Below are 23,615 nucleotides of genomic sequence, written 5' to 3'. Positions count from 1 at the left end.
CATATTAACTAATATTTGTACGGAGGTCTAGTAAAATAAAAATATAAACAAATTAAAATGTAGGTAGAAAGAAAAAGGGAATTAAACTGATAAAAAATAGTCTAAATTGAATAATTATAATAATAATAATAATACATTGATATTTATTATATTTGAAAATACTGAAAATTAATCGTTGACCAATTGAGCGTAGTCGATAAAATTGCATAATTAAAGGTATATATGATGGTGGAAAGTTTTATGAAAATTTTGAAAGTATTAAAATTATTTTTATTGTATTAAAATTTAAAATTTAAAATTAAGAAAAGAACAAATATTTTTTTTAAAGTACAAAACTATTCTGTTTTTTTTTTTTTTTATTATTTCAAATTCAAATGGTCTAAGATTTTTATTTAAAAAAAAAAACAGATTTTGTATAGGAAAAATAAAATTTAGAACCAACTGCCAAAACTGAATTGATGATTGACAGCCTAACCTTTGGAATCTCACGTGTGAACTTTTGGGGGTGGCTTCTTCACGTGAATCCCACCCTCCCTTCACACGCTTGAAAGCCACACCTCATCATTTGCCAATACCTAATTTCATTATTATTATTATTAATTAAAACAAAAAAAGAAACATTTTCCATCCTCTTTGTCACGTGCAAAGTCGGTTACGCACGTGTGCAGGTCATTATTGCCATTAACTTTGGTTGGGCAGTTATAGTTATTGTTGGAAGTTGAATTAAAAAATTGTAGCCCTTTTTGCTCCATTGCCTTCCCGTTGTGTGTATATATACATATACAATAACTTTTTAATTTATAAAATATAAATATATTATTCAAACCATATTTAATACTTTTATTGTTTCAATTTTACCCTAAATAAAATCAATTGTTTGAAAAATTAAATATTTACTCGAGTTAATTATGATGTCATTTTAATGGAATTTTTCAAAATTGTAAATACACCGTTAGCTTCAACTAATCTGGCATATTCAACTTAAATACTTTCTCTTTCAAGCGTATAAATGATATTTATTATTGTAAATTCATTTCAATTTCTTTTTATATATATAATTTGAAATATTAAATTTAATTTTTTTGGTTTCATTGATATAAAATAAAAAGGGTAAAAAGGTAAAAAGTTGGTTTATTAATATATTTATATAGACAAAAATCAAATCCTCAAACCTACAACTTTTTTTCTTGAAATTTAATAAAATTTATGAAATGTATATAAAGAATGAGCATACAAAATATTAAGATACAAACAGAATATCACATCAAATAAATTTGGTTAGTTGAGAGATTGGTACAAATGTTAATAATTGAAATGAAACGCAATAATTAAGCTTTAATATCATCACATCTGTGTGAAGTGGAAAAAAATGATAAACAAATTTAATAAAAATTTTATATTATATTTTTTAATTAAAACTCTTAAATTTTTAATTTAATTTTATTATTATTATTATTATTATTTTTTTGTAGAAATTGAAAATGAAATAATAATAATAATGATTTTAAATATTGACGAGTTTTATTTTGTTATTGGGGTGTGAGTACGTGGATGCAAAGAAAAGTCCTCAATTTACATGTAGCCTAAAGTGATTGTTCTGTTTATTAAATGAAAGTGTCGTTTACCCAGAAAAAAATAATAAAATAAAATAAAAGTGGGCCCAAGCTTAATTTCGTGGTTTTATTTTTATTATTTATTAAATAAAAAAGGTTTGATGAAAAATATCTGAATTATTTGGAAAAATTATTTGATGGTGCCCACTCACTAGTCCCACCACATTTAAATCTACAAGTGTTGTATCATAAGTTAACGTCATAAAACTAAAATTTATTTCAAACCTTTATAAAGTAATTAAAATGCTTTATGTAAATACTATTATCTTTTTTTAATTCTGTTAATAAATATATAAAAAAAAAAAACCAATAGAGGGAGATGTTTTTTTTTTTTTTTTTTAAATTAGTCAAAATGGATTTAAAATAGAATATTATGTGCGTCACTAAAATAAAGGCTATTTAATGAGTTCATTGTGTTAATTAGAATTAATTAAATATAGGAAGGTGGTGGTATTCAAGTTTGAAATCATGATATTTATATAATTAATTGCAATTATTGCAACAAAGAAAAACATAAATGAACAAAGCAATCAAATGTTTATCTTTTGGGGGGAAAACATTAAGGCTTGCTTAATCATGTTATCCTATAACTACCACTTAATACCTTAAAATAAGCTAACCATATGGATACAATCTTAAGCAACCTCCTCACTATGCTTCAAAATTATGTCTTTCTCTCTCTTCCATTTTAAGTATCGTTTGATATGAGATCTCACAATTCACTTCCTTTAAAGGTCAAGCGTCTTCGCTGACACATCCCTCGTTGTTTAGCTCTAATACCATTTGTAACAACTCAAGCCTATTATTAACCGACATTGTTCAATTTAACTTGTTATATATCGCTGTCAGTCTCACGATTTTAATACGCGTCTATGAGGGAGAGGTTTTCACACCCATATACAGAATTCGATCATACCTTATATTTCACCCAACCTAAAATCTATTAATTTTTGCTAATTAATAACAAATTGGAGCTGAAATCATCAAATCATAGCTCGACAATTAAAATGTATACTTTATAGCGTCGTATTTATAGAAGAAATAAACATTTAAAGGTGTTATTTTAAAAAAAATGTAAAAGCGTTCAACATTGATATAATTGTTTTTCTTTTTCTTTTATTTACTTTTAATCTACATCATATAAATTTTTTTGGCTTCATATTTTTGTATAAAAATTAGAATAAATGAATGTAAATGTGAATATATTGGTTGAAAAAGTATCTCCAATGTCAATAAAATAAAAGGGACATAAAATGATTTGGCTCCACAACCAAGAGAAAAAAGAAAATGCATTATTTATCTCTTTAATTTCTACCATGTGGTCCAACAATGCTAATCATTTTATATACAATCATAAAAGAAATAAATTAAAATAAAATACGTGACAAAGCAAAGTTTGGAATTCGTGTGGCACGCACCATATTTATTAATTATTTAAATCACATTTGACCATAGGGTTATAGTTTATATAAATTGGAAAATTTTACTTTTGGTATATTCTACAAGTTTTGTTATATAAATTCAAATTTATTATTTAAATATTTCTCCTATCCTATCTTATCTTATTAGGTTAAAATGTCAATTCAAATATAGAAAAGTATGCGCAAAATAAAATTAAAAAAATGCAATATTATATCACCCTCTTGAATCTTAATGTTGAAATTTATAAATAAGTTAAAAATGTGACGTTACAATTTATATACTAGCAAAAGTATACTCAACTCGTATATGAATTTTCATATATTAAGGTTTAGTAAGTATATTCTTAAATCAATAATTATTATTTGTCTGAATTGAATATTAAAAAACATTATGAATAGAGGTTAGATTAAAATGTGTGACATGGAATGATAGAAGGCCAAGATTTTGTTAATAATTTGACAATTGGAGGAATGTGAATTGATGGGGAATTGTTTTCTTGGAATTTGTGACCCAACAGCCCTCCATGTGTCTGTTCAGCTGAGTCACTTTCTTCACACTATTACATTAACAACGGACCAAAATTCTCGGACATGTTTTTTTTTTTCTCATTTAAAAAATAGCATTAGATTCCATTAAGAAAATGGTTATAAATATTTATAGAATTTATGGGTTTTTTTAAAAAAATAAAATAGGGATATAGCTCAATTAATTTAATTATCTAAAATGAAATTCAGGGTTTTTTTTTTTTTTTTTTTGAATTTTTAATTTTAATTTTAACTTTTTACTGTGACTTTTGAAAAAAAAAAAAAAAGTATTGATATGAAATATCAAAAAAAAAAAAAAAAAAAAAAAAAAAAAGAGAGAATGGGAATTTAATTTGAAAAGAAAAGGTGAAAAGGGGGAAAGGAAAGAGGGAAGGGCAGTGGTATAATATTCGAAGGTAGTGAAAGTTGGGCCTGGCTGGACTTTTAAATATGGGCCCACGTGGAAAACGACGACTACTTATTTCCTTGAGATGAGGTGGTCCTCAACAGATACATGTTCCACGTGGCATTGCCGGCACCTTGTGGCCCAACAGCCACGTGGGAACCGTGGTCCAAATGGATTGGCAATTGTTTTCTTTCTGCCACGTGTTCCAAATGTAGAGGTGACAGCCTGTCGTAGCCAACGCCTTTTTTTTTTTTTTTTTTCTTCCCAACAAATAAATCGTAATAATAAGCTTTTGAATTTGTCTTCGTTTAAGATAGAAACAAGATTTTTATTTATTTTATTTATTTTTTAATTTAATATATGTTTAAATAATAATTTTATTAAAAAAAATGAATTTTCCCCTATTTTATTTGGCAAGACTAGTCAAAGTTAATTCTGAGACTAAATAATTATTTATAAGCGGACTAGTAATTTTGTACCAATTTATAAAAAGAATAATTCAAAATTATATTTGATAGTTATTAGGAGTCGTGCAAAATTTTGAATATATAATTATTACGTGGCAACCAGCTCTTATATTACTATATGGCTTAATGGGCCAACATTAGTTTTCTAAATGGGCTATATGGCCTGACTTTGTAGTGTGATTGGGCTTTTATTGAACTCAAAAACCAATTGGGCTTTCTGTTTATCCCAATATGGGCTTTGTGGATAGTCCAGCCCATATAACATTCTTTAATTCTCACAAATGCCCTTTTCCATAATTGTCCAAGCCCATCAAAAATATTATTACCCTTAATTTTCCATATAAACTTTTAATAACTCATTTAAAAAATACCTTAAACGCCTCAAAACTATTTTAAAAAAATTTCAAAAAAACCACCTTTCAAAAAACTCAAAAAACTTTCTAAAGTTACATTAAAATATTTATAGATAATGAATGAGATGTCGATAAACGATTTTTATCCATATATTGATGTTAAGATTTTTTTGTAACATAAAAAAGATTTCTATCTTCTCCATGTATAAAAAGTGAAAGTAAATGAAAACGAAAACTTATCCAAATCTACTTTCTTAGTCATGTCACAATCAATTACAACTAAACGTAACATAATGTCTAGTTCATGTTCTTGATGATGTTACACAATCTTTTTAAAAAAATAAATTTATTCATTATTAATCATTTCCAAATACATTAATCAAAATACTCATATCCCACCAAACGTATGATATCATTACTTAAAGGAATGATATCATCTTTCATATGTAAATTCTATTCATAATGTTTTGTATACTCTCCAATGCAACCAGGGGGTGTCCAAATTCTACAAGCCTTGTCAAGTGGGACAGAAATGGATATAGGTCGTTGTCCGAAAGAGCCAAGTGGGTGTGCTTAGGAACAGGCCAGGAAGCTACATTTCAATAAGCGACACTCCACCAAACCCCATTGAAAACCCAATTTTTGGAATCTCATAATTGGGGAAATATTTTACCCCAAACACCTTTCCCCTCTCTCCCTTTTGCAAAGAAGATGAGTGGAAGGGAATTGCAAAGAGACAAATTTCAAGTAGTTTTCATACCCCACTGCCTTTCCCAAAAGCCAACTTCTTCCATGAACTCAGCTCCTTTTCACTATCCGCTTCAGTTTTATGATTAAAATCACTCATTAACCTTGCCCTTTTCTTCTGTATGCTTCGATTCCTCTGTTCTGACTCAGATTTGAAAACACCCATTTCTTAAAATCCTCTCTTTTCGTCTTGGGATCGATCTTTGTTTCAAGCAAACAAGGTATGGTGTTCTTTGTTTCTTGTAATCATCTTTCTTTTAAGATCAAGTTATCTGGTATTGTTCAAAATTGACAATGTTTTGTTGAGTAATGCCTCTTGGAGAAGTGGGAGATTTTGAATTTAATTGTATTTATTATGTGTTGGGTTTTTCTTTTAATGGGTTTGGATTGAAGCAACCAGGGAAGAATCAAGTTGGGGTAATCTTCTATATATGCAAGTTTAATTATAAGTTAGGGCTTGTTTGAGAGTGATTTGGTAATGGTCTTTCAAAATCACCGCCAGTAGATATTGAGATATTGAGGTATTGAGAGGACGTTCAAGAGAGAAATTAGTTGTAACAAGCTAAGCCCACCGCTAGTAGATATTGTCTACTTTGACCCGTTACGTATCGCCGTGAGCTTCACGATTTTAAAACGCGCATGTTAGGAATTGTGAGATCCCACGTCAGTTGGAGAAGAGAATGAATCATTCCTTATAAGGGTGTGGAAAGTGGAAACCTCCCCCTAGTAGATGTGTTTTAAAACCGTGAGGCTGACGGTGATACGTACCGAGCTAAGAAATTTGACTTAAAAAGTTGTATGGATATCAATAACAAAGTGAGTTTCTGCAGGTTGATATCATTTTTGACACTATGAAGTGGACAATCAATATCGATACGACCTCAGTAAGTAATCATGGCAGAAATGGACATAACAACATCTCTCCCTTCAACAGTAAAACTAAACAACAATTTGAATAACTTTTAGAATCATCTTTCTAAGAAACAACATATAAACTCGTCCGTTTTGGTAAAAAAACGACTCGAAAATTCGTGATTTACTTACGTTTCTCATTTACATCAATGCAATCAAGCAAAAACAGCCAACTTTTTTCAATACTTATAGTGTTGGACATGGTGGCTTGTTTTGTTATGTGTGGAACTAAAATGCAGGGTGACATGGAAGAAGCTGATCAAGTGGAAGTTGATTATGTTAAGGCATTATCACTCTCACAAATGGAATTTGAAAATGAACAAGATTTGATCATTGGTAATTGTTCATGCTATAAGATTCATGTTTTGTTGCATATATTAGATTTGAGTTTATGCAAGTTCTTGATGAATAGAGAGAAAGATAAAGGAAACCCTCAATGCCCAAATTGAAGAGGATGAGCAGCTTGCCAATGCAATGCAACTAAGCTTAGTCATGGCGTCTTCTAAAGCTGTTTCTTCTGCATTCAAGTAAATCTTTCGACTTCTTGTATCGGTTTCTCGAGTTCAAACTTCTGCAAAGCCGTTCATGGAGCCATGGCTCGTGTTGTAACACATAACATGTTTGTGTAGGATTGTCTGTGCTGGATGCAACAATGAGATAAGTCGACGCGAAAATCATTTTGATTGTAATGGTGTTGTTTGGCATGTTAAATGTCTCCAATGCCATGCTTGCATACAACTGATCAAAGATGACCAGGTAGCTTTAAAGGAGGGTGGAGAATTTTGGACATTGTTAAATTTGTGGAATCCTAGGTATTATGTATCCTTAATTTTGACGATTGTATGTTGGATGATTTATGACAGTTCTACATGGCTGAAAATCGACCTTACCACACATCTTGCCCTAGGAATAAGAGTCATCTCAAATGCTATGTATGCAATGACTTTGTAAGTATTTTGAAATCTTGAATGCTTTGCATAGAACCATATACCGTTAAAGTTAGTTGGTCTTAGACGTGTTAGATAAGAACAATCCATTAATACGAGCATAGTGCTCGATATCGGTATAAGCCCAAAGTCGACAATATCTTAGTGGAATGTTTCTAATATCCATATTTTTCTGACCTTGTTGATGCTGTTAGATCCCATATATTGGTAAGGAGGTCGAATATGGAAAGCATCCTTTTTGGGCACAAAAGTACTGCCCATCCCATGAAGATGATGGAACTCCCAAATGTGCTAGCTGTGAAAGGTTGGAGGTAATTCTTTCTCTTTCTGTGAGATCCCACGTTGGTTGGAGAGGGAAATGAAGCATTCGTTATAAGGGTGTGGAAACTTCTATCTAGTAGACGCGTTTTAAAACCGTGAGGCTGACGACGATACGTCACAGGCTAAAACAGACAATATCTGTTAGCGGTGGGCTTAGGCTGTTACAAATGGTATCAAAACTAGGCACTGGGCGATGTGCCAGCGAGGACGTGGGGCCCCCAAGGGGGTGGATTGTGAGATCTCATATCGGTTGGAGAGGGGAACAAAGCATTCCTTATAAGGGTGTGGAAACCTCTCCCTAGTAGACGCAATTTAAAACCGTAAGGTTGATGGGGATACGTAACGGGCCAAAATAGACAATATCTGTTAGTGGTGAGCTTATGCTATTACAAATGGTATTAGAACTAGGCACTGGGTGGTGTGCCAGCGAGGACGTTGGACCCCAAGAGGGGTGGATTGTGAGATCCCACATCGGTTGGAGAAGGGAACAAAGCATTCCTTATAAGGGTGTGGAAACCTCTCCTTAGTAGACGCATTTTAAAACTGTGAGGCTAACGGCGATACGTAACAGGTCAAAACAGACAATATCTGTTAGCGGTGGGCTTAAGACGTTACAAATGGAATCAGAACTAGGCACCGAGCGGTGTGCTAGCGAGGACGTTGGTCCCCCAAGAGGGGTGGATTATGAGATCCCACATCGGTTGGAAAGGGGAACGAAGCATTTCTTACAAGGGTGTGGAAATCTCTCTCTACTAGACGCATTTTAGAACCGTGAGGTTGATGACAATACGCAACGAGCCAAAACGGACAATATTTGTTAGCGGTGGGCTTAGGATGTTACACTTTCTCTCCCACATTCACACATATGAGCTTTGTCCTTCATGCAGCCAAAAGGAGGGGAGTACATTTTACTCCAAGATGGCAGAAGTTTGTGTGTAGAGTGTTCCAGCTTCATGATCATGGACACCAACGAGTGTCAACCTCTTTTCCGTGAGATACAAGAGTACTTCACAAGTTTAGACATGAAACTGGACCAAAAAATTCCATTGTTGTTGGTCGAAAGGGAAGCATTGAATGAGGCCATGAAAGGGGAAAGGAATGTGAGGACAAGACACTGACTAAGGTTGTCTTTTTGGTTGTTTATTGAATGCTGTCGTTGTCTTACCATTTGTTTGGATCATATAGGGACACCACCATTTATCTGAAACTCGAGGACTGTGCGTGTCAGAAGAGCAAATCATTCCCGTTGTAGGAATTTCAACCTCTTTGTTTCAATTCAACATTGAACCATACTAACAATAGATTTGAGTGTTTTTTGTGTTTGAATTTGAATGAACTGAGCTGATTTGAACATTGGTAGTAGATTCATAAGAGGAAACATACGGGAAGAAATTCAACCTTGAACACACAGCCTTTCAGACTTGTTCGTAGTTGTGAAGTTAATGCTATACTCATTCTATATGGTCTTCCCAGGTACGTGAAAACATTTAAAATGTCTGTTTTCTCATTCATATATGAACTTTGTTAGTACGGTGCGGTATGCGAGGAGGCTGTTCCTCAAAGAGGGGTAGACATGAGGTGGTGTGCTAGCAAGGACGCTGGCCCCGAATGGGGTGTATTTGGTGAGGGAGTTCCACATTGACTAATTTAGGAAATGATCATGGGTTTATAAGTAAGGAAAACCAAAAGCCACGAGAGCTTATGCTCAAAGTGGACAATATCATACTATTGTGGAGAGTCGTGGTTCCTAATATGGTACTAGGGTCATGTCCTTAATTTAATCATGTCAATAGAATCCTCAAATGTTGAACAAAGAAGTTTTGACCCTCGAAGGTGTAGTCAAAAGTGACTCGAGTGTCGAACAAATGGTGTACTTTGTTCAAGGACTCTAGAGAAGGAGTCGAGTCTCAATTGAGGGGGGACTGTTTAAGGGCTCCATAGGCCTCCGGGGAGACTATATGATGTATTTTGTTCGTTGAGAGGATTGTTAGGAGAGAGTCCGACATCGACTAATTAAATGGTTGATCATGGGTTTATAAGTAAGGAATACATCTCCATTGGTACGAGACATTTTGCTGAAACTTAGGCTCAAAGTAGACAATATTATACCATTGTAAAGAGTCGTGGTTCCTAACATTCATTCACTTTCAAACACATCGGAGCTTGCTTTCATTCATATCAAACTTAGAAATCTCTTTTTCGAAGTACATATTATGTGTTTTGTAGAACTCAATACGAACAATATTTGTTTGCAGCTTAGTTTTTCACCATACATACGCACATTTTCTTTTAAACAGGCTATTGACAGGATCCATTCTAGCACATGAGATGATGCATGCATGGCTTAGACTTCAAGGCTATCCCAATTTAAAACCCGAAATCGAAGAAGGAATCTGCCAAGTCCTCGCTCACATGTGGCTGAAATCCAAGATCAATATGGGATCTGAAGCAGCTATGATTGCTAGCTCGTCTTCTACCCGACAACCTCCACGTTCAAACAAGCACAAGCAGCTGAGTAAAATTGAGCAGAAACTCGGCGAATGCTTCGTTCGCCAAATCGAGCTGGATAACTCCGAAGCTTATGGAGATGGGTTCAGGGTGGGAGAACAGGCTGTTTCTCAGTATGGCTTAAAGGAGACTCTTCATCACATCAAACGCACTCGAAACTTTCCATTTTAAACGTTGATATCATAGAATAAACACATGAACATTTCTTACAATGTGCAAACTTTAAGATCCTTTACTTAAAATAAACAACAATGATCAGCTTTGTTCTGAATTTGGCTGTCTCACAGAAGTGTTCGACAATTCCCATGATACAGAACTGCTTAAAATTCTACAAAGCGATTGAACTATCTCGTCCATCGATGGGCGTTGAGATGGATCTTTGTTCAAGCACTTATTGACGATACTCATCACGAGAATAGCAAGCTCGATCGAAAAGTTACCTTCTAATGAAGAATCCATCAAATGGCTTAAATACTCCTTCCCATCTTCCTCATCAAGCACCTTCTTAAGAACATCACCCAATTGCAAATTCTCCTCTCTGTACAACTCTGATACCTCTTTCCCAGTGAGCATTTCAATCATCAAAACACCAAATGAATAAACATCGAGCTTTGTAGACACCAAACCGTTCTCGAGATACTCAGGAGCCATGTAACCTCTCGTTCCAACGATGTGCATTGTCAGTGTAAACTCGCCTTCTTCCCATCCCGCTGATCTTGCTAGGCTGAAGTTCGAGATCTTACCTCGGAAATCACTGTCAAGAAGTATGTTATCCATCTTCAAATCCTTATGAACATGAGGCGGATTCGTGAAACTATGGAGATAATTAAGCCCCGTCGCGACATCCACAGCGATCTGTATCCTCTGCGTCCAACTCAAGAACTTGTCATTGCTACTACCATTTGAAACAATCCAATCACTCAAGGGACCTTTAGCAGCATATTCATAAACAAGATACCAATGCCCTTCGTCGAAACAGACTCCCGAAAGACGAATCAGGTTCGAATGGTTCGTCTTGTTAAGTAAATTGACTTGTTTCGATACGTCTCCGTTCATCTTCTTAATAGCTGCTGAGTCTCCATTGATTGTGCCATGATAAACAGATCCTTTGATCAAATGGGTTGAATTGAAATTATCAGTTGCAGCTTGTAGTTCTTTGAAACTGTAGACTTTGACAGATTGAGCAATGCTGGAAATACTCTCCAATGTGATAGAAGATGATTCTCCATCCATTTTTTTCTCTGATGGCTTCTCATATGATGTAAAGCTATCAATTTCAGTAGCTGAATACTCAGTTTTCTTCTTCTTTTTCCTCACACACACAAAGAAAACGACACCCCCAATTGCAGCTGCTAAAACAACACCTCCTACAACGGCGACCACGACATAAACCCATGTTTTTTTGGAGCTTGGAGGTGGTGGAGTGGCTGGAGATGGCGGCGGTGGCGGCGGCGGCAACGACGAAGGCTCTTTCATTCCAGAGCTCGACGGCTCAGTTTTAAGGGGAATTAAAAGGGTCGTAAAAGGGTTGATGTTGGATTCTTCTCCAAGCTCGTTGGCTGCAAGAATAGTCCCAATATCCGCACCAAATGATTCAAATCTTTCAGCGATTCCAGAAATAATATCATCGAATAAAATTAAGTAACTCAGAAGGTAATTGAAACCCATATCGGTTTGATTCTTGGTCGGACAAGCACATCTAAGAGGAACACGAATCCTTTCCCCACCTTTTATACTCGTGGCATTAAGATTTGGGTTCTGAGCTATAAGAGATTGGCAAGTCGAGAGGCCTTGTAGGGTATCATTGGCAATCTCTAAATAAGTATCGCCTCGTTGTGTTGTAAAAGAAACATTAGCCTGAAGAAACTGACCGGAACAGGAACAAGGGGTTGGAACAAGCACCAATTTCTCCGGCGGGAAAGTGGCGGAAGCGTCGACGGAATTGACCCGAGAAATCTCCGATGGGTCGGAACCCAACAGAGCAGAGATGGAAGAAACAGAGTTAAACGGAGAGCGAGATCTGAAGGTGAGGAAGGATTGGCAGCTCCGATTGGGGGTGTTGCAGAAGTAACCCAAATTTCCGGTGGAATTGTGGGGGATGTCACAATCGGCGGTGGTCGGTCCGGTGTAGGGTTGCTGAGAAGCAATTAAAGAGAAGAAGCAAAACAGAGAGGCGATGAAGAAATGGAATTTGAAGGAACCCATTGAAAAATAAGAGAGATTTTGGAGAAGGGATTCGTTAAAAAGAACAGCGATTATATATACCGGAGCTGCGGAACAGGTCAAAAATTGGCTGCGGAAGATGAACAAGTCTTTGTGTTCTTTAAATTTGTAATGAAGGAAGGTGCGTGTTCAAAGGGGAAATTGCATCTTGCACTGCTGTCACTGTTTCTACAATGGCGTCAATCCGTTGACTTGGAAGAAACTGTGTTAAATTATATATAAATATATAATTAAAATTTCACTATTATTTTAAATATATATTATTAATGAATAAATATAATAAAATAACGTGAAACAATGTGATTTTGATTAGATTATTTGTCTCGATTAAATTTAAAATGACTACGTTTATGTATTTTTATACTTTCAAATCTTTTTTATAATTTAGTGGAGAAAAAATTAAGCCAAGCAATAAGAATAAAGTCAACATTTTGACCATGCTGGGAAGGGAAATGTCGAAAAGGGACGAGGTTGTCCTTTGAAATTGGGAGCAGAGCAGGTGTATTAGGTGTAAAGATTGTTTTATTATTTTTTTTTTATTTTTATTTTTTATGGTGCTGGACGATATTAAAAACATCAGATGACTCGAAGAATCTAAAAAAATCAACCTAATTCTTATCGTTCACTTAAAACTAAATTGAGTTTAATCAAACCAACTCAAATATTTTTAGCAATATTAAAAAATATATATTTTTTATTTATGATACAATTATAGGCACATAACATTTCATAATAATTATTATTTATTTATAATTTAATAACTCTTAAAAATAATTTATAATAATTTAAAACGTAATTTTTTAAAAATATATATAGAAATTGAGTTACTATTAAAAATAAATAAAGAGATCTTAGGAATATTTTAAAATATTAAAAACCAAATTGAGAATAATCAGTGGTGATTTGGTATATTGAATAAAAATTAAAGTACAAAATGTAAATTTAATTTAATTTAAGAAAACAAAAATAATAGAAGAAAACCATTTCAAATAAAATAAATTAAAAAGTAAAAGAGACTGTTTGAGAAGATAAAGTTTTATGCTATAAGAAAATTAAATTAAGACAAGAAAAACATTTAAAAAAAAAATATAAATTAGAAAAGGTTAAAGAAAAAGGAAAAATCAAATTAATATATGCGGCCCATGAAATGAGCCCACTCCTTTTTCTTTTCTTTTTGAAGCCCAGCCCAATTGTTTCTATCAAAAACAAAACCGAGCCCATTTATAAAATAAAATAAAATAATAAATTCAATTTTTTTAATTTCTTAATTTTATTTAGACAAAAAAAATGACCATATTTTCCTAATTATTATTTAATTTTTACTGTACTATAAACCCCAGCGCAGCACATTTCGCCGGAAGTGGAAGCCGCCTCCCTCTCGAATTTAGACCCAAATCGAAAAGCCCTCAGCGACTAGCGTGATCTTGCTTTCTCCTTCTCCCTCTCTACCAACCCAGGCCTGACCCAGAAGCTCACTGCCTCTCTCTCGAAACCCCTCCCAGGTTTATGTGTTAAGCTACAGAAACGAAGCAAGTTTGTCTCTGGGATTGTCGTATTTCACAGGTTTGCTTTCTATAGTCTTTATTCCGGATTCTAGTGAATTATTTCGTTTGTTAATTGTTAAGAATTGAGTGAACTGATAAATTTCTTCGTGGAACAGTGAAGAAGCTAGGAATTTGAGAAATGGCAAGCCAAGTAGCTAGTACTTTCAATGGCAACATGAAGGCAATGCTCCTTTACTTTTACTCTAGTGCTTATTAATCATTGGAATGATTGTGTGATGCATATTGTAGTTCCTTACGTATTAGAAATTGGCTTCTTATTTGCTGCACGCCAAGTGTTTGTAGAATTTATTTGTGGATTTTCTTTTCGTTTCTGTTGCAATCTATTGATGAGTTTGTGAAATTTGTTTATTTTTTTCGTTTGGAGTGTCATTAAGTTGTGGTTGTGATTATGTGTGTTATTGTATAGTTGGTTTTGAAAATGATACAGTGTCTAGTAGTTCTTGTTACATAATCTCATGCCACTGTTAGAGGAAATGTTTATTTGGAAACTCAGGTACACCTGTCTGTGTACTTTAATTGATAAGGGACGTTGAATTAATAAATTATGGACACTCAGAAGTCTTGTAGGCAATTTATTGTAGTTTGGACGACATGCTTTGAAATTTTAGGTTAATATGGTCAATATTTTGTTTTGTGTTTGATGTGTTATGTGCTGTGTTTAATTGACAAGTTATTTTATCTTGGACAAGTGGGATTTTGGCATAGGCAACATCATAAAAAGGAGTAGGACACCCCTCCGAGTGGGCTAGAGATTCTATAGTGGACTATTTGGTATTCCATTTTTAAGGACAATTACGGGTTTTCAATTTGGATGATTCATGAAGGAAAGTTTATATAGTAGCTGAAGAAGCATTTGGGTTCAATTACTTCAATTATGTTTTTCTAATAAGAAACAAAACTTTTCATTGAAAAAATGAAAAGAGACTTGTGCTTAAAAGATACAAACTATAAAAGGGAGCAAAAAAAGGAAATAAAAGTTACAATGGATGCTGCAAAACCAAATGAGGCAAAAAATCTTGAAAAAATATCCACCCAGTAGATTGGAAAGAGCATACTAAGTAGAGGCGAACAAACAAATTGAGCCAAACCAAACTATAAGCAGAAATTGAGCCAGAAAGCATGAACAACAAAAGAGCATTGAAAGGACTGATGATTGCCAAAATGCTAAGAGGACGAAGAAGAATAAACCAACTACAATGAAAGGCTGAGATCCCCTCTACTTCAATAGAAAAATGCTAAAACAAGGGACATTCCAAAATAAAATCTTCGACCAATGACCAAATGCAAAGCAACTAAAATCTTGCCAATGGCAGCAACAAGAAAACCAGCCAGCCACTTTCAAAGTCCATAAGAACTTAATAAATGTAGCATCAAGATTAAATCTTAACTTGAGGAGACAAAGGATGAATTTCTTTCATCTACAATCCAATACCTTTATTGAAGATGAAAACTTGGGAGGAACTGAACTGATCCTTGCAACTGGTGTTAAAGATTGATTACAGAATGTTCTTGGCTCTACACTGCTCAAACTAATTTCAGATTCATCTTCAGAATCAATATCATTCATACAAGAATGGAGGACAATATCCTTTGGACGAGATTCGCCTTTAATTAAGTTATCATTGGACCCTCGAGGGGAAATTATTGATTGGCTGAATGAATTAGAAGAACAAGGCATCTGTTGGTTCAGCTGCTTATCATGAGGCAATAATTCCTGATTAGTAGGAATGAGCAGCCTTACACAAAATTCTTCAAAAATATTAGCATTAAGATTTGAATGTTCTTTAGAGAGAGAAGCCTTCATCCGAGAATAATAAAAGAGGAAATGAGTCTTTAAAAATAGGAAGCTTATGAGATTCCTTAGAAACTCAAGAGACAACTTGGGAGGGCTGAGTGGAAATATCATCAACATTTACTTCATCCTTAGGGGTTACCTTATTAACACCTTAAAGATAGAGAGTTGACTGATCAGACACTTCATTAGTTATGACAAACCGTCATTAGTGGGATGATGGTTGGTCGTACTAATAATTTTTACGACATTCTAATTTTCTGGTTGGGCAATAGAGTCAGTTGACTTACGAAATGCTAGTGATTCAAGAGTTGGGGCCTTTGAAATGCAATTCTCGTTTAATCAACCTCCTCAACATGCAGTCAAGGAGTATTACATATTAAATACAATCTCTCTTGAGTGATTAATAGGTGTTCCAACCCTGAACAAAAGAAGTCTCTTTAATACCTGATGTTTCTGGAACAGATTCCAAAACGTATGATTCTACTTCCAAACCATGCCAATAAGTCACATTAATAGCTACATCCTCTATCCTTTTAAATGCTTCTTCACTTGAATTGGTATCGGATTCACACCCTTATCAAATGGTTCATTAGGTAATACTTCAACCTTGTCTTCTGGTGAAAGTAATGCGCACTGCCAACGCAACTTTTTCATCTTCTATTACGGATTGAACTCGGAAAAAGTCAAATGGATTCCTATAGTCACAAAGATCTAAATTTCTTTAAAATGGAATCGAAATTGAGGGTGAATCAATAGTTACAATATTCCCAAAATTAAGAGAAGTGTCGCTCCTTACCTTGCCTTGAATTTTGATCATCGCTGGAACGAAGCCACATGCATTTTTCTATACTTCAATATATGCCGCTTCATAATCTATCATATTAAGAGTTTTGGATAGATTCCAATCAGTCCACCAAAATACACCCTAATTGCTTCAAAGGTGGCTCTGTTCCAGTATTGCAAAGGTAGTTCAATATCTTTCATCTATAACCCCACCCTAAATTTTAGCTTTTTGAAAGACCAATATTCAAACTTCATTTGAAGTGGATATATATTTATCCATTTACCTTCTGTCCCAAGATCACCTAAAAGTCTGTCATCCTACATTTGCAAAAGAGCCTTATCAGCCATGAACGGATTTATCACAAAAGTAGCCTAAAAAACTGTTCAATTTCCTTTTCCATATCTTCCATCTATCATGGGATTCAGACGTGAAGTTGTCAATAAAAGCACTCAAATCAAGGCTTGCCACGTTTTCTTCTTTCACCCCAAAACTCATTTCTACTAAGAGGTGAAGATCTTGTAGAAACTAGTAACCTCTTAGAGACTGCTTCCTCTATTCTCTGCTTCCCATCCGAGATCTTACTCACAAAATTTGCATAAGCGACGTTCAATTTATGATTATCATTCATGATGGCATAAACACTGCATACAAAATTCAACGGACTTGTTAATTTTGTTATTGCTATATTGTGAAGACTTAAAATTCTATATTGTGTTCATGTACTTCTAAACACTTTCCAATGATCGAAGGATCATGTTTTCATGGTTGAAAAAGTTGTTTTGGGATATGGGGGGTTTATTTTGGCACTTCGGTTTCCTGATGTTATGTGGTATATTTGATTGGAAAGAAAGAAACTTTTTATTTGGTCGAAAGTTCATCACCCAGGAACTTTGGTAAGAATGAAATAGGAAGGCTGTTGTAGCGGAGGATTTATTTTCTCTTATTTTTTGGGGTTTTTACAAATAAGTTTTTTTTATAATAGCCTCTGCTTAGTGTTCTTTGGATAAATACTTCTGTTACTTATGGGTACACAAGCATTAATATTGTTATGCCCTAATAATTTTCCAGAGAGCACTTGCTGGAATAAAACGCATCAATTTGGAAGGTCTGAGGTGGAGAGTGTTTGACGCCAAAGGCCAGGTTAGAATGCAATGTTGATCACTTCACGTTTGGTTTTGCAGATTATGAGATAGTATGTCCAATGGTAGTGATATTTGCCATAAACAGAAACAGCTATTCTAATTCTTTCTACCAGGTTCTTGGAAGATTGGCATCTCAAATATCTACCGTGATTCAAGGCAAGGATAAGCCAACATACGCACCAAATCGGGATGATGGGGATATGTGCATTGTGCTTAATGCTAAGGATATCTATGTCTCAGGAAGAAAGCCCACTGATAAAATTTATTACTGGCATACTGGGTAAGTACTCTATTTTGTTGGTCATGGACATGAAATCATGAGTTTGTTTGTTAGTTCTTTATCTTCATAAAGATTAGAACAACATTTGTTTTGGTGAACTTGAGCTGCCGGTTGAATCTAAATGGCTCAATTTCTAGCTGCCAAAAAGTAGAGGAAGGGGATCATTTTAATGTTGATTTGGTAATAATTTGTTATGCACTGTGTTTCGTGTTTTGTTTTGAACTATGCGTGGCTTGTAGGTATGTTGGCCATGTCAAGGAAAGAAGTTTGAAAGATCAGATGGCCAAAGACCCTACCGAAGTCATACGTAAAGCTGTATTGCGCATGCTGCCACGAAACAAACTGCGTGATGTCAGTTCTTAAATTCATTTAGTGTTTCACAATTTCTGATACCTAATGAATTAACTACAGTTCTTGATAAAATCTGCATTCCTTTAGTTAGGCATTGTTCAGGTATCTTATATTTGAAGCTTTATTTATTCTATTACATTACATGGATGTAGGATAGAGATCGAAAACTGAGAATTTTTTCTGGAGATGAACACCCATTTGGCGACCGACCACTCGAGCCATATATCATGCCACCTCGTAATGTAAGAGAGATGCGTCCACGTGCAAGACGAGCCATGATTCGAGCACAAAAAAAGGCAGAACAACAACAAAATGGCGACAATCATTCCAAGAAAAATCGAAAGAAGGAAGAAAAGGTAGAAGAAGTGATTGCATAAACAGGACCTGATTTCTTCCATCCCAGTGGAGTTTGTTTGGATCATATAATCAGCCATGGCATAGCTGAAGTAGTCTGGAACTCACTCATTTAGGTGCATCAAAGCTGGCTTTAAATTTGGTTGTAGCTTGGATTTGATATCATTTGTAAAGTTATGATGTCATGTTTTCTTCAATGCCTGAATTTCCATGGGAGCTTGTTTTATTTTCATTGAGATTCATAGCTTTTGCTTGAATGCAATGGATCAGTTATCTATTATCGTTATAAATTAATAACCACTCCAAATTAGGCTTTCTCAAATTTGAGTCAAATATGTTACATCAATATTTAATAGATTAAAATACAAATTTATTCTCTGACTTTTTATCTTTGCATAATAGGTTTTGAATTTTAAATTTTTAAACAAAAACCCTAAACCCAAACTATTTTCCAGTTTTGACCTTAAAATGTTCAATCTTTTTGGTTTTTTTTTTTTTTTTTTAATTTAATTTCAAAAACTAAATAACTTATTTTCAAAAACTCAAAGTTAAATGACAAATATAACCCTGAAATTTCTTAGGAATTAAGGGGGGAAAAAAAAAAAAAAAAAAAAAGGGAAATTGGAATCCACCGACATAATTGTTTTCTGAAAAAAGAAAAAAAAAATTAATTAATTCAGAACCAAAAAGTCAAAAGTGAGGGAGCAACAAACCGCGTTGCCTTGGTCTTCTCCTTGCCTCCCTCCTTTTTCTTTTTTCTTTTCTTTTTCCTAATTTTTCTTTTTACTTTTATTTATTACTTATAATAAAAATAAAAATAAAAAACTTTTCTTTTTTACCCTATATTATTCATATATTAATAAATATCGATCTCAACAAATATTTTTTAAATAATAAAAAAAATATTTAAATTAATAATTAAATAGTTTATTTTACTTCAAAATTAAGTTATAGATCTTTAAAATATCGATCTAACGTCTTCGACACCATCTACCATTGTTGTCCGGCTCGAAAAATCCTAAATCTTAACTTAAACTCTAATAAAGACCCGAAACCATTTTCATATTTCGAAAACTATTAATAAACTAAATTAAAACTTTTGTAATAATACCTATAGCTTTGACAAAAATATAATTTATTTTTAAAAAATAATATAATAATGAGGTATAAAGTAGTGTTAGGGTTGGGGCAGACAAATGAATGGGAAGGAAAGTGAGAGGAAGGTTCCTTCAAAATTGTCTAAATCTATGTTCACATTGCCACATCAACCCTCATCTTTTAACCTAAATTAAATATTATTTAATTTAATCTTCAAATTAATGATATTAAGAAAATCATTTTGCTTTTTTCTCCCTCTTTTTTTTTCATTATTATTATTATAAAAAAAAAAGTCAGAATATTTAACCAATTGAATAAGAAAATACTTTATTTAGCATTAAATAATTATTTGCTAATTTTAAGAAAAATTATGACATAAATATCTAAAATAATTTTAAAATGAAATTTTTTATATATTTTTTCATTTAAAATTGATGTCAATAATTGAGTGATGTGTTATATCTTATATTGACTTGGAAAATTAGAATTAATTAATTAAAGCTTTCTTCTAATGTTATATTAACTCATATATTTATTTATTTATTTAAATATTTGAGTTGGATGATGAATTTCAGTTACATTCCAAGAATATTCCAATTTCTGATGACTTCATAACAAAAAGGTATAAATTTTATATTATATTTTATATGATTTAATTTCATTATTTTTATTAAGAATGACGTGCAAAATTATTGATCTCTCAAGTTGATCGAGATCTATTTTTTTTAATGTAAATTTGAAAAATTAGATAAAGAAAATAAAAAGTATATAGTAATATTTTCTAAACTGTTTAAAATTTTATAATCTCAAATTTTCATTCGAATAGAATAATCCTCGAATACTCAATTTTTATGTACTTTCACGAGTCTCCAACGGGTACGATAGGCTTCCATGCTTGAACGAAGCAAAGATAACAAAGAACGACAAGCTTTTGCTTTTTAACAACGATAAGGACAACAATCTCCAACAAGCTTCCGTTTTACTTCAATGGTAAGCGTTTTTTTACGATGAAAGTTTAGTCTCCAATTGCAAGAAAAACGATAATGCATGGTTATGCTTTTCCTAAAACCAATAAACTTATTAAATTCGAGCGAAAAATTTTCATTTCAAACCGTGAAATCTTGTTTGTAACAGCTCAAGTCCACCACTATTATATATTGTCCTATTTGGACTTTTCCTTTCGCTTAAGATTTTTAAAACGCCTCTCCTAGTATGTGACTAGCTTTTATACCATTTGTAACACGTATTGTCCGCTTTGGCCCGTTACGTATCGTGGTCAACCTCACAATTCTAAAATCGTGGATAATATCTACTAGTGGTGGACTTGAGCTATTACACCTCCATTGCAAAAACATGTTTGTTCGACATTTGAATTGTATGCAGACCTCCCTACTGAATCTTTTACCGGTAATGGCAACATGAATAGAATTTTACGAGTTTATTTAATAGGCATAAACACACAAATTAGTACTTAATTCCTCTTTCTAATCATACATTTATCTTTAAACTTAATCCCACTCCCTCCCATCGCTTTAGCTCTTACATCACCGTTTCATTAAACTTCGCTACCTTAATTTAATCAAAACAAGCTATCAAACCCATCCAGCCGTCTTAAAACAACATTAAACTACTACACAAAATCGTTGCTTTCAATACCTTTTTGGTTGAATTATTCAAACATTGTGATGCAACGATCATACCTGCCCATAAAAATATTAATCATTTACTCCAAATCCAAACTCAGTTCTATCACACATTCAATACTTCTTTCAGATTCTCAGAGCTTCAAGCAATGCTTCTTGCAGAGTTCATGCTTCTTCTTGCTTGCTTTTTCGCCATTCATGGCGGCGCCGACAGCGCAGCCTTTCCATGTCCTGTCGATTCTCCACGTTCTTGTAGCACTTACGTCTCGTACTTCGCAAAATCTCCAGAGTTTTTGGATCTCGTGAGCATATCGAGCTTGTTTGGAGTCAGTGCTTTGAAGATTGCCAAAGCAAGTAACTTGGGATCTGATACAGCTCCATTGTTTGATGGGCAGCTTCTACTGGTGCCTGTGGACTGTCACTGCTCTGAAAATGGCTTCTTCCACAATGTTACCTACAAAATCAAGAAAGATGACACCTTTTTCCACGTCTCGACCACCACGTTTGAGAATCTCTGCGCTTGGAACATGGTGCAGAAAATGAACCCAAATCTAAATCCAACGAAATTGCAGGTGGGGGCAGAGGTGGTTTTTCCTCTGCTTTGTAAGTGCCCTTCTGAGAGATACATAAAACAGGGGATTCAATATCTTATTACTTATGTATGGCAACCCAAGGATGAGGTTTCTCGTGTTAGTGCCATTTTTAATGTCTCAGAAGAAGCAATAAACGTGACGGATTTCGCCGTTGGAAAGCCCATTTATGTCCCTGTTTCGAAACTTCCTCTGTTTTCTCAGTCTTGGCCTCAGAGGAAAAATATCAAACACCTTGTGATCATAATTGTGGCTTTGGGGATTAGTTTCCTGTTGGGATCTTTGTTGGGGGTTTATATTTGGTTAATCCACAAGAAAAAAACACTACCCATCTGGGAAATTTCCATTTTTGGAATCTCTAAGCTCACAAAAAAGAAGATGACAAAACAGAGCAGGCAGCTGCAGGTTCTTCCTCCGGTGGTTTCCGACTACTTGGGAAGGCCGATTTTTTACGAATTTGAAGTGATAACAGAGGCGACAATGAACTTCAACGAGGGGTTTAAGATTGGGAAATCATTATACAGAGCCGAAATCAATGGAGAAATCTCAGTGGTAAAGGAAGCGAAACAGGATTCAAAGGAAGAGCTAATGATTCTGCAGAAGGTTAATCATATAAGTTTAGTGAAACTGGTGGGATTCTCTTCAGATTATGAGGATAATTTTTACTTAGTTTATGAATTTGCTGAAAATGGGTCGTTGGATAAATGGCTTCATTCGCCATCTCCAGTTTCTTTAGGCTCTGTAAGCTTCCATCTCACATGGAGCCAACGGCTGAACATAGCTTTGGATGTGGCTAACGGGTTGCAGTATATGCACGATCACACTCAGCCAAGCATAGTTCATAGAGATATCAAAACGGGTTGCATCCTTCTTGACTCGAGATTCAGAGCAAAGATTTCAAATCTAGCCAAGGCCAGGCCTGCCACTGGTCCTCTATCCACAAAAGTTGATATTTTCGCTTTTGGGGTTGTGATTTTGGAGCTGCTTTCTGGGAGAAAAGAAGTGAAGTTATGTGAAGAGATAAGGGAGGTTTTAGAACAAGAACAGAGCAGAGAAGAGAAGTTAAGAGATTGGATGGACCCAAAATTACAGAGCTTTTACCCAATTGAAGGAGCTTTGAGCTTGGCTCTAATGGCGAGGGCTTGTACACAAGAAGAACCTTTGTCCAGGCCAACAATGGCGGAAATCGTCTTCAATCTCTGTGTTCTTGCTGAATCTCCCATTGAAAAGGCAGAAAAAACATGGGTTTCTCTTTTGGAGGCGGATGAAATCGCCGGTAGCCATGGCGTTATTAGAGCTCGTTGAGAGATTCGAACTGTAAATATCATTACATAATCTCATGAATTTAATGAAACGAACTGCAATTATTTAAGCTCGATCTGATATCCTTTTCGCTTATTATGAGTATTAAATCATTAGAACAACTTTACAGCCAAATCCCATTTCATTTTAGCTGTTACAATAATGAAAGCTCTGTTCTTAGGCTTTCTCTGTATTTGACGTACTTCATATGCAAAATAATCTCTGTTTATGGACATGATTGAGGGATATGTATCCTTAAATCTCCTCT

The 23,615-nt window shown here is 34.1% G+C and overlaps 4 protein-coding genes across 5 annotated transcripts; 3 read left to right on the top strand and 1 right to left on the bottom strand.

Annotated features, from left to right (window-relative positions):
• Nucleotides 1–6,492: 6,492 nt before the first annotated feature.
• LOC111781457 (protein DA1-related 1) lies at nt 6,493–10,491 on the top strand. 2 transcript variants are annotated; one of them, XM_023662046.2, is made up of 9 exons: nt 6,493–6,780; nt 6,857–6,971; nt 7,074–7,200; nt 7,308–7,391; nt 7,586–7,702; nt 8,600–8,812; nt 8,898–8,960; nt 9,076–9,185; nt 10,010–10,491. In XM_023662046.2, the coding sequence occupies exons 1-9, from the start codon at nt 6,594–6,596 to the stop codon at nt 10,389–10,391; spliced, it is 1,398 nt and encodes a 465-aa protein (XP_023517814.2). In that variant the 5' UTR covers nt 6,493–6,593; the 3' UTR covers nt 10,392–10,491. The 2 variants fall into 2 exon arrangements, with proteins under 2 accessions (XP_023517814.2, XP_086976390.1); XM_087120264.1 differs by lacking the exon at nt 8,600–8,812.
• Nucleotides 10,380–12,525, bottom strand: LYK4 (protein kinase family protein / peptidoglycan-binding LysM domain-containing protein). The gene has a single exon (XM_023662045.2). The coding sequence runs from the start codon at nt 12,423–12,425 to the stop codon at nt 10,476–10,478; it is 1,950 nt and encodes a 649-aa protein (XP_023517813.2). The 5' UTR covers nt 12,426–12,525; the 3' UTR covers nt 10,380–10,475.
• Nucleotides 12,526–13,766: 1,241 nt separating this feature from the next.
• Nucleotides 13,767–19,036, top strand: LOC111782260 (Ribosomal protein L13 family protein). Its single transcript, XM_023663098.2, has 6 exons — nt 13,767–14,006; nt 14,104–14,168; nt 17,656–17,727; nt 17,843–18,009; nt 18,249–18,360; nt 18,513–19,036. Exons 2-6 carry the CDS (start codon nt 14,127–14,129, stop codon nt 18,735–18,737), a joined length of 618 nt encoding a protein of 205 aa, XP_023518866.2. The 5' UTR covers nt 13,767–14,006; nt 14,104–14,126; the 3' UTR covers nt 18,738–19,036.
• Nucleotides 19,037–21,294: 2,258 nt separating this feature from the next.
• LOC111781113 (serine/threonine receptor-like kinase NFP) lies at nt 21,295–23,581 on the top strand. The gene has a single exon (XM_023661553.2). The coding sequence runs from the start codon at nt 21,605–21,607 to the stop codon at nt 23,348–23,350; it is 1,746 nt and encodes a 581-aa protein (XP_023517321.2). The 5' UTR covers nt 21,295–21,604; the 3' UTR covers nt 23,351–23,581.
• The last annotated feature ends 34 nt before the right edge of the window (nt 23,582–23,615 follow it).

Source organism: Cucurbita pepo, chromosome 19 (assembly GCF_057944985.1).
Source record: "Cucurbita pepo subsp. pepo isolate OVF chromosome 19, ASM5794498v1, whole genome shotgun sequence".
NCBI classification, from domain to species: Eukaryota; Viridiplantae; Streptophyta; class Magnoliopsida; order Cucurbitales; family Cucurbitaceae; genus Cucurbita; species Cucurbita pepo.
The sequence above is the reverse complement of the archived record's forward strand: the minus strand, read 5'-3'. Positions and strand labels throughout refer to the sequence as shown.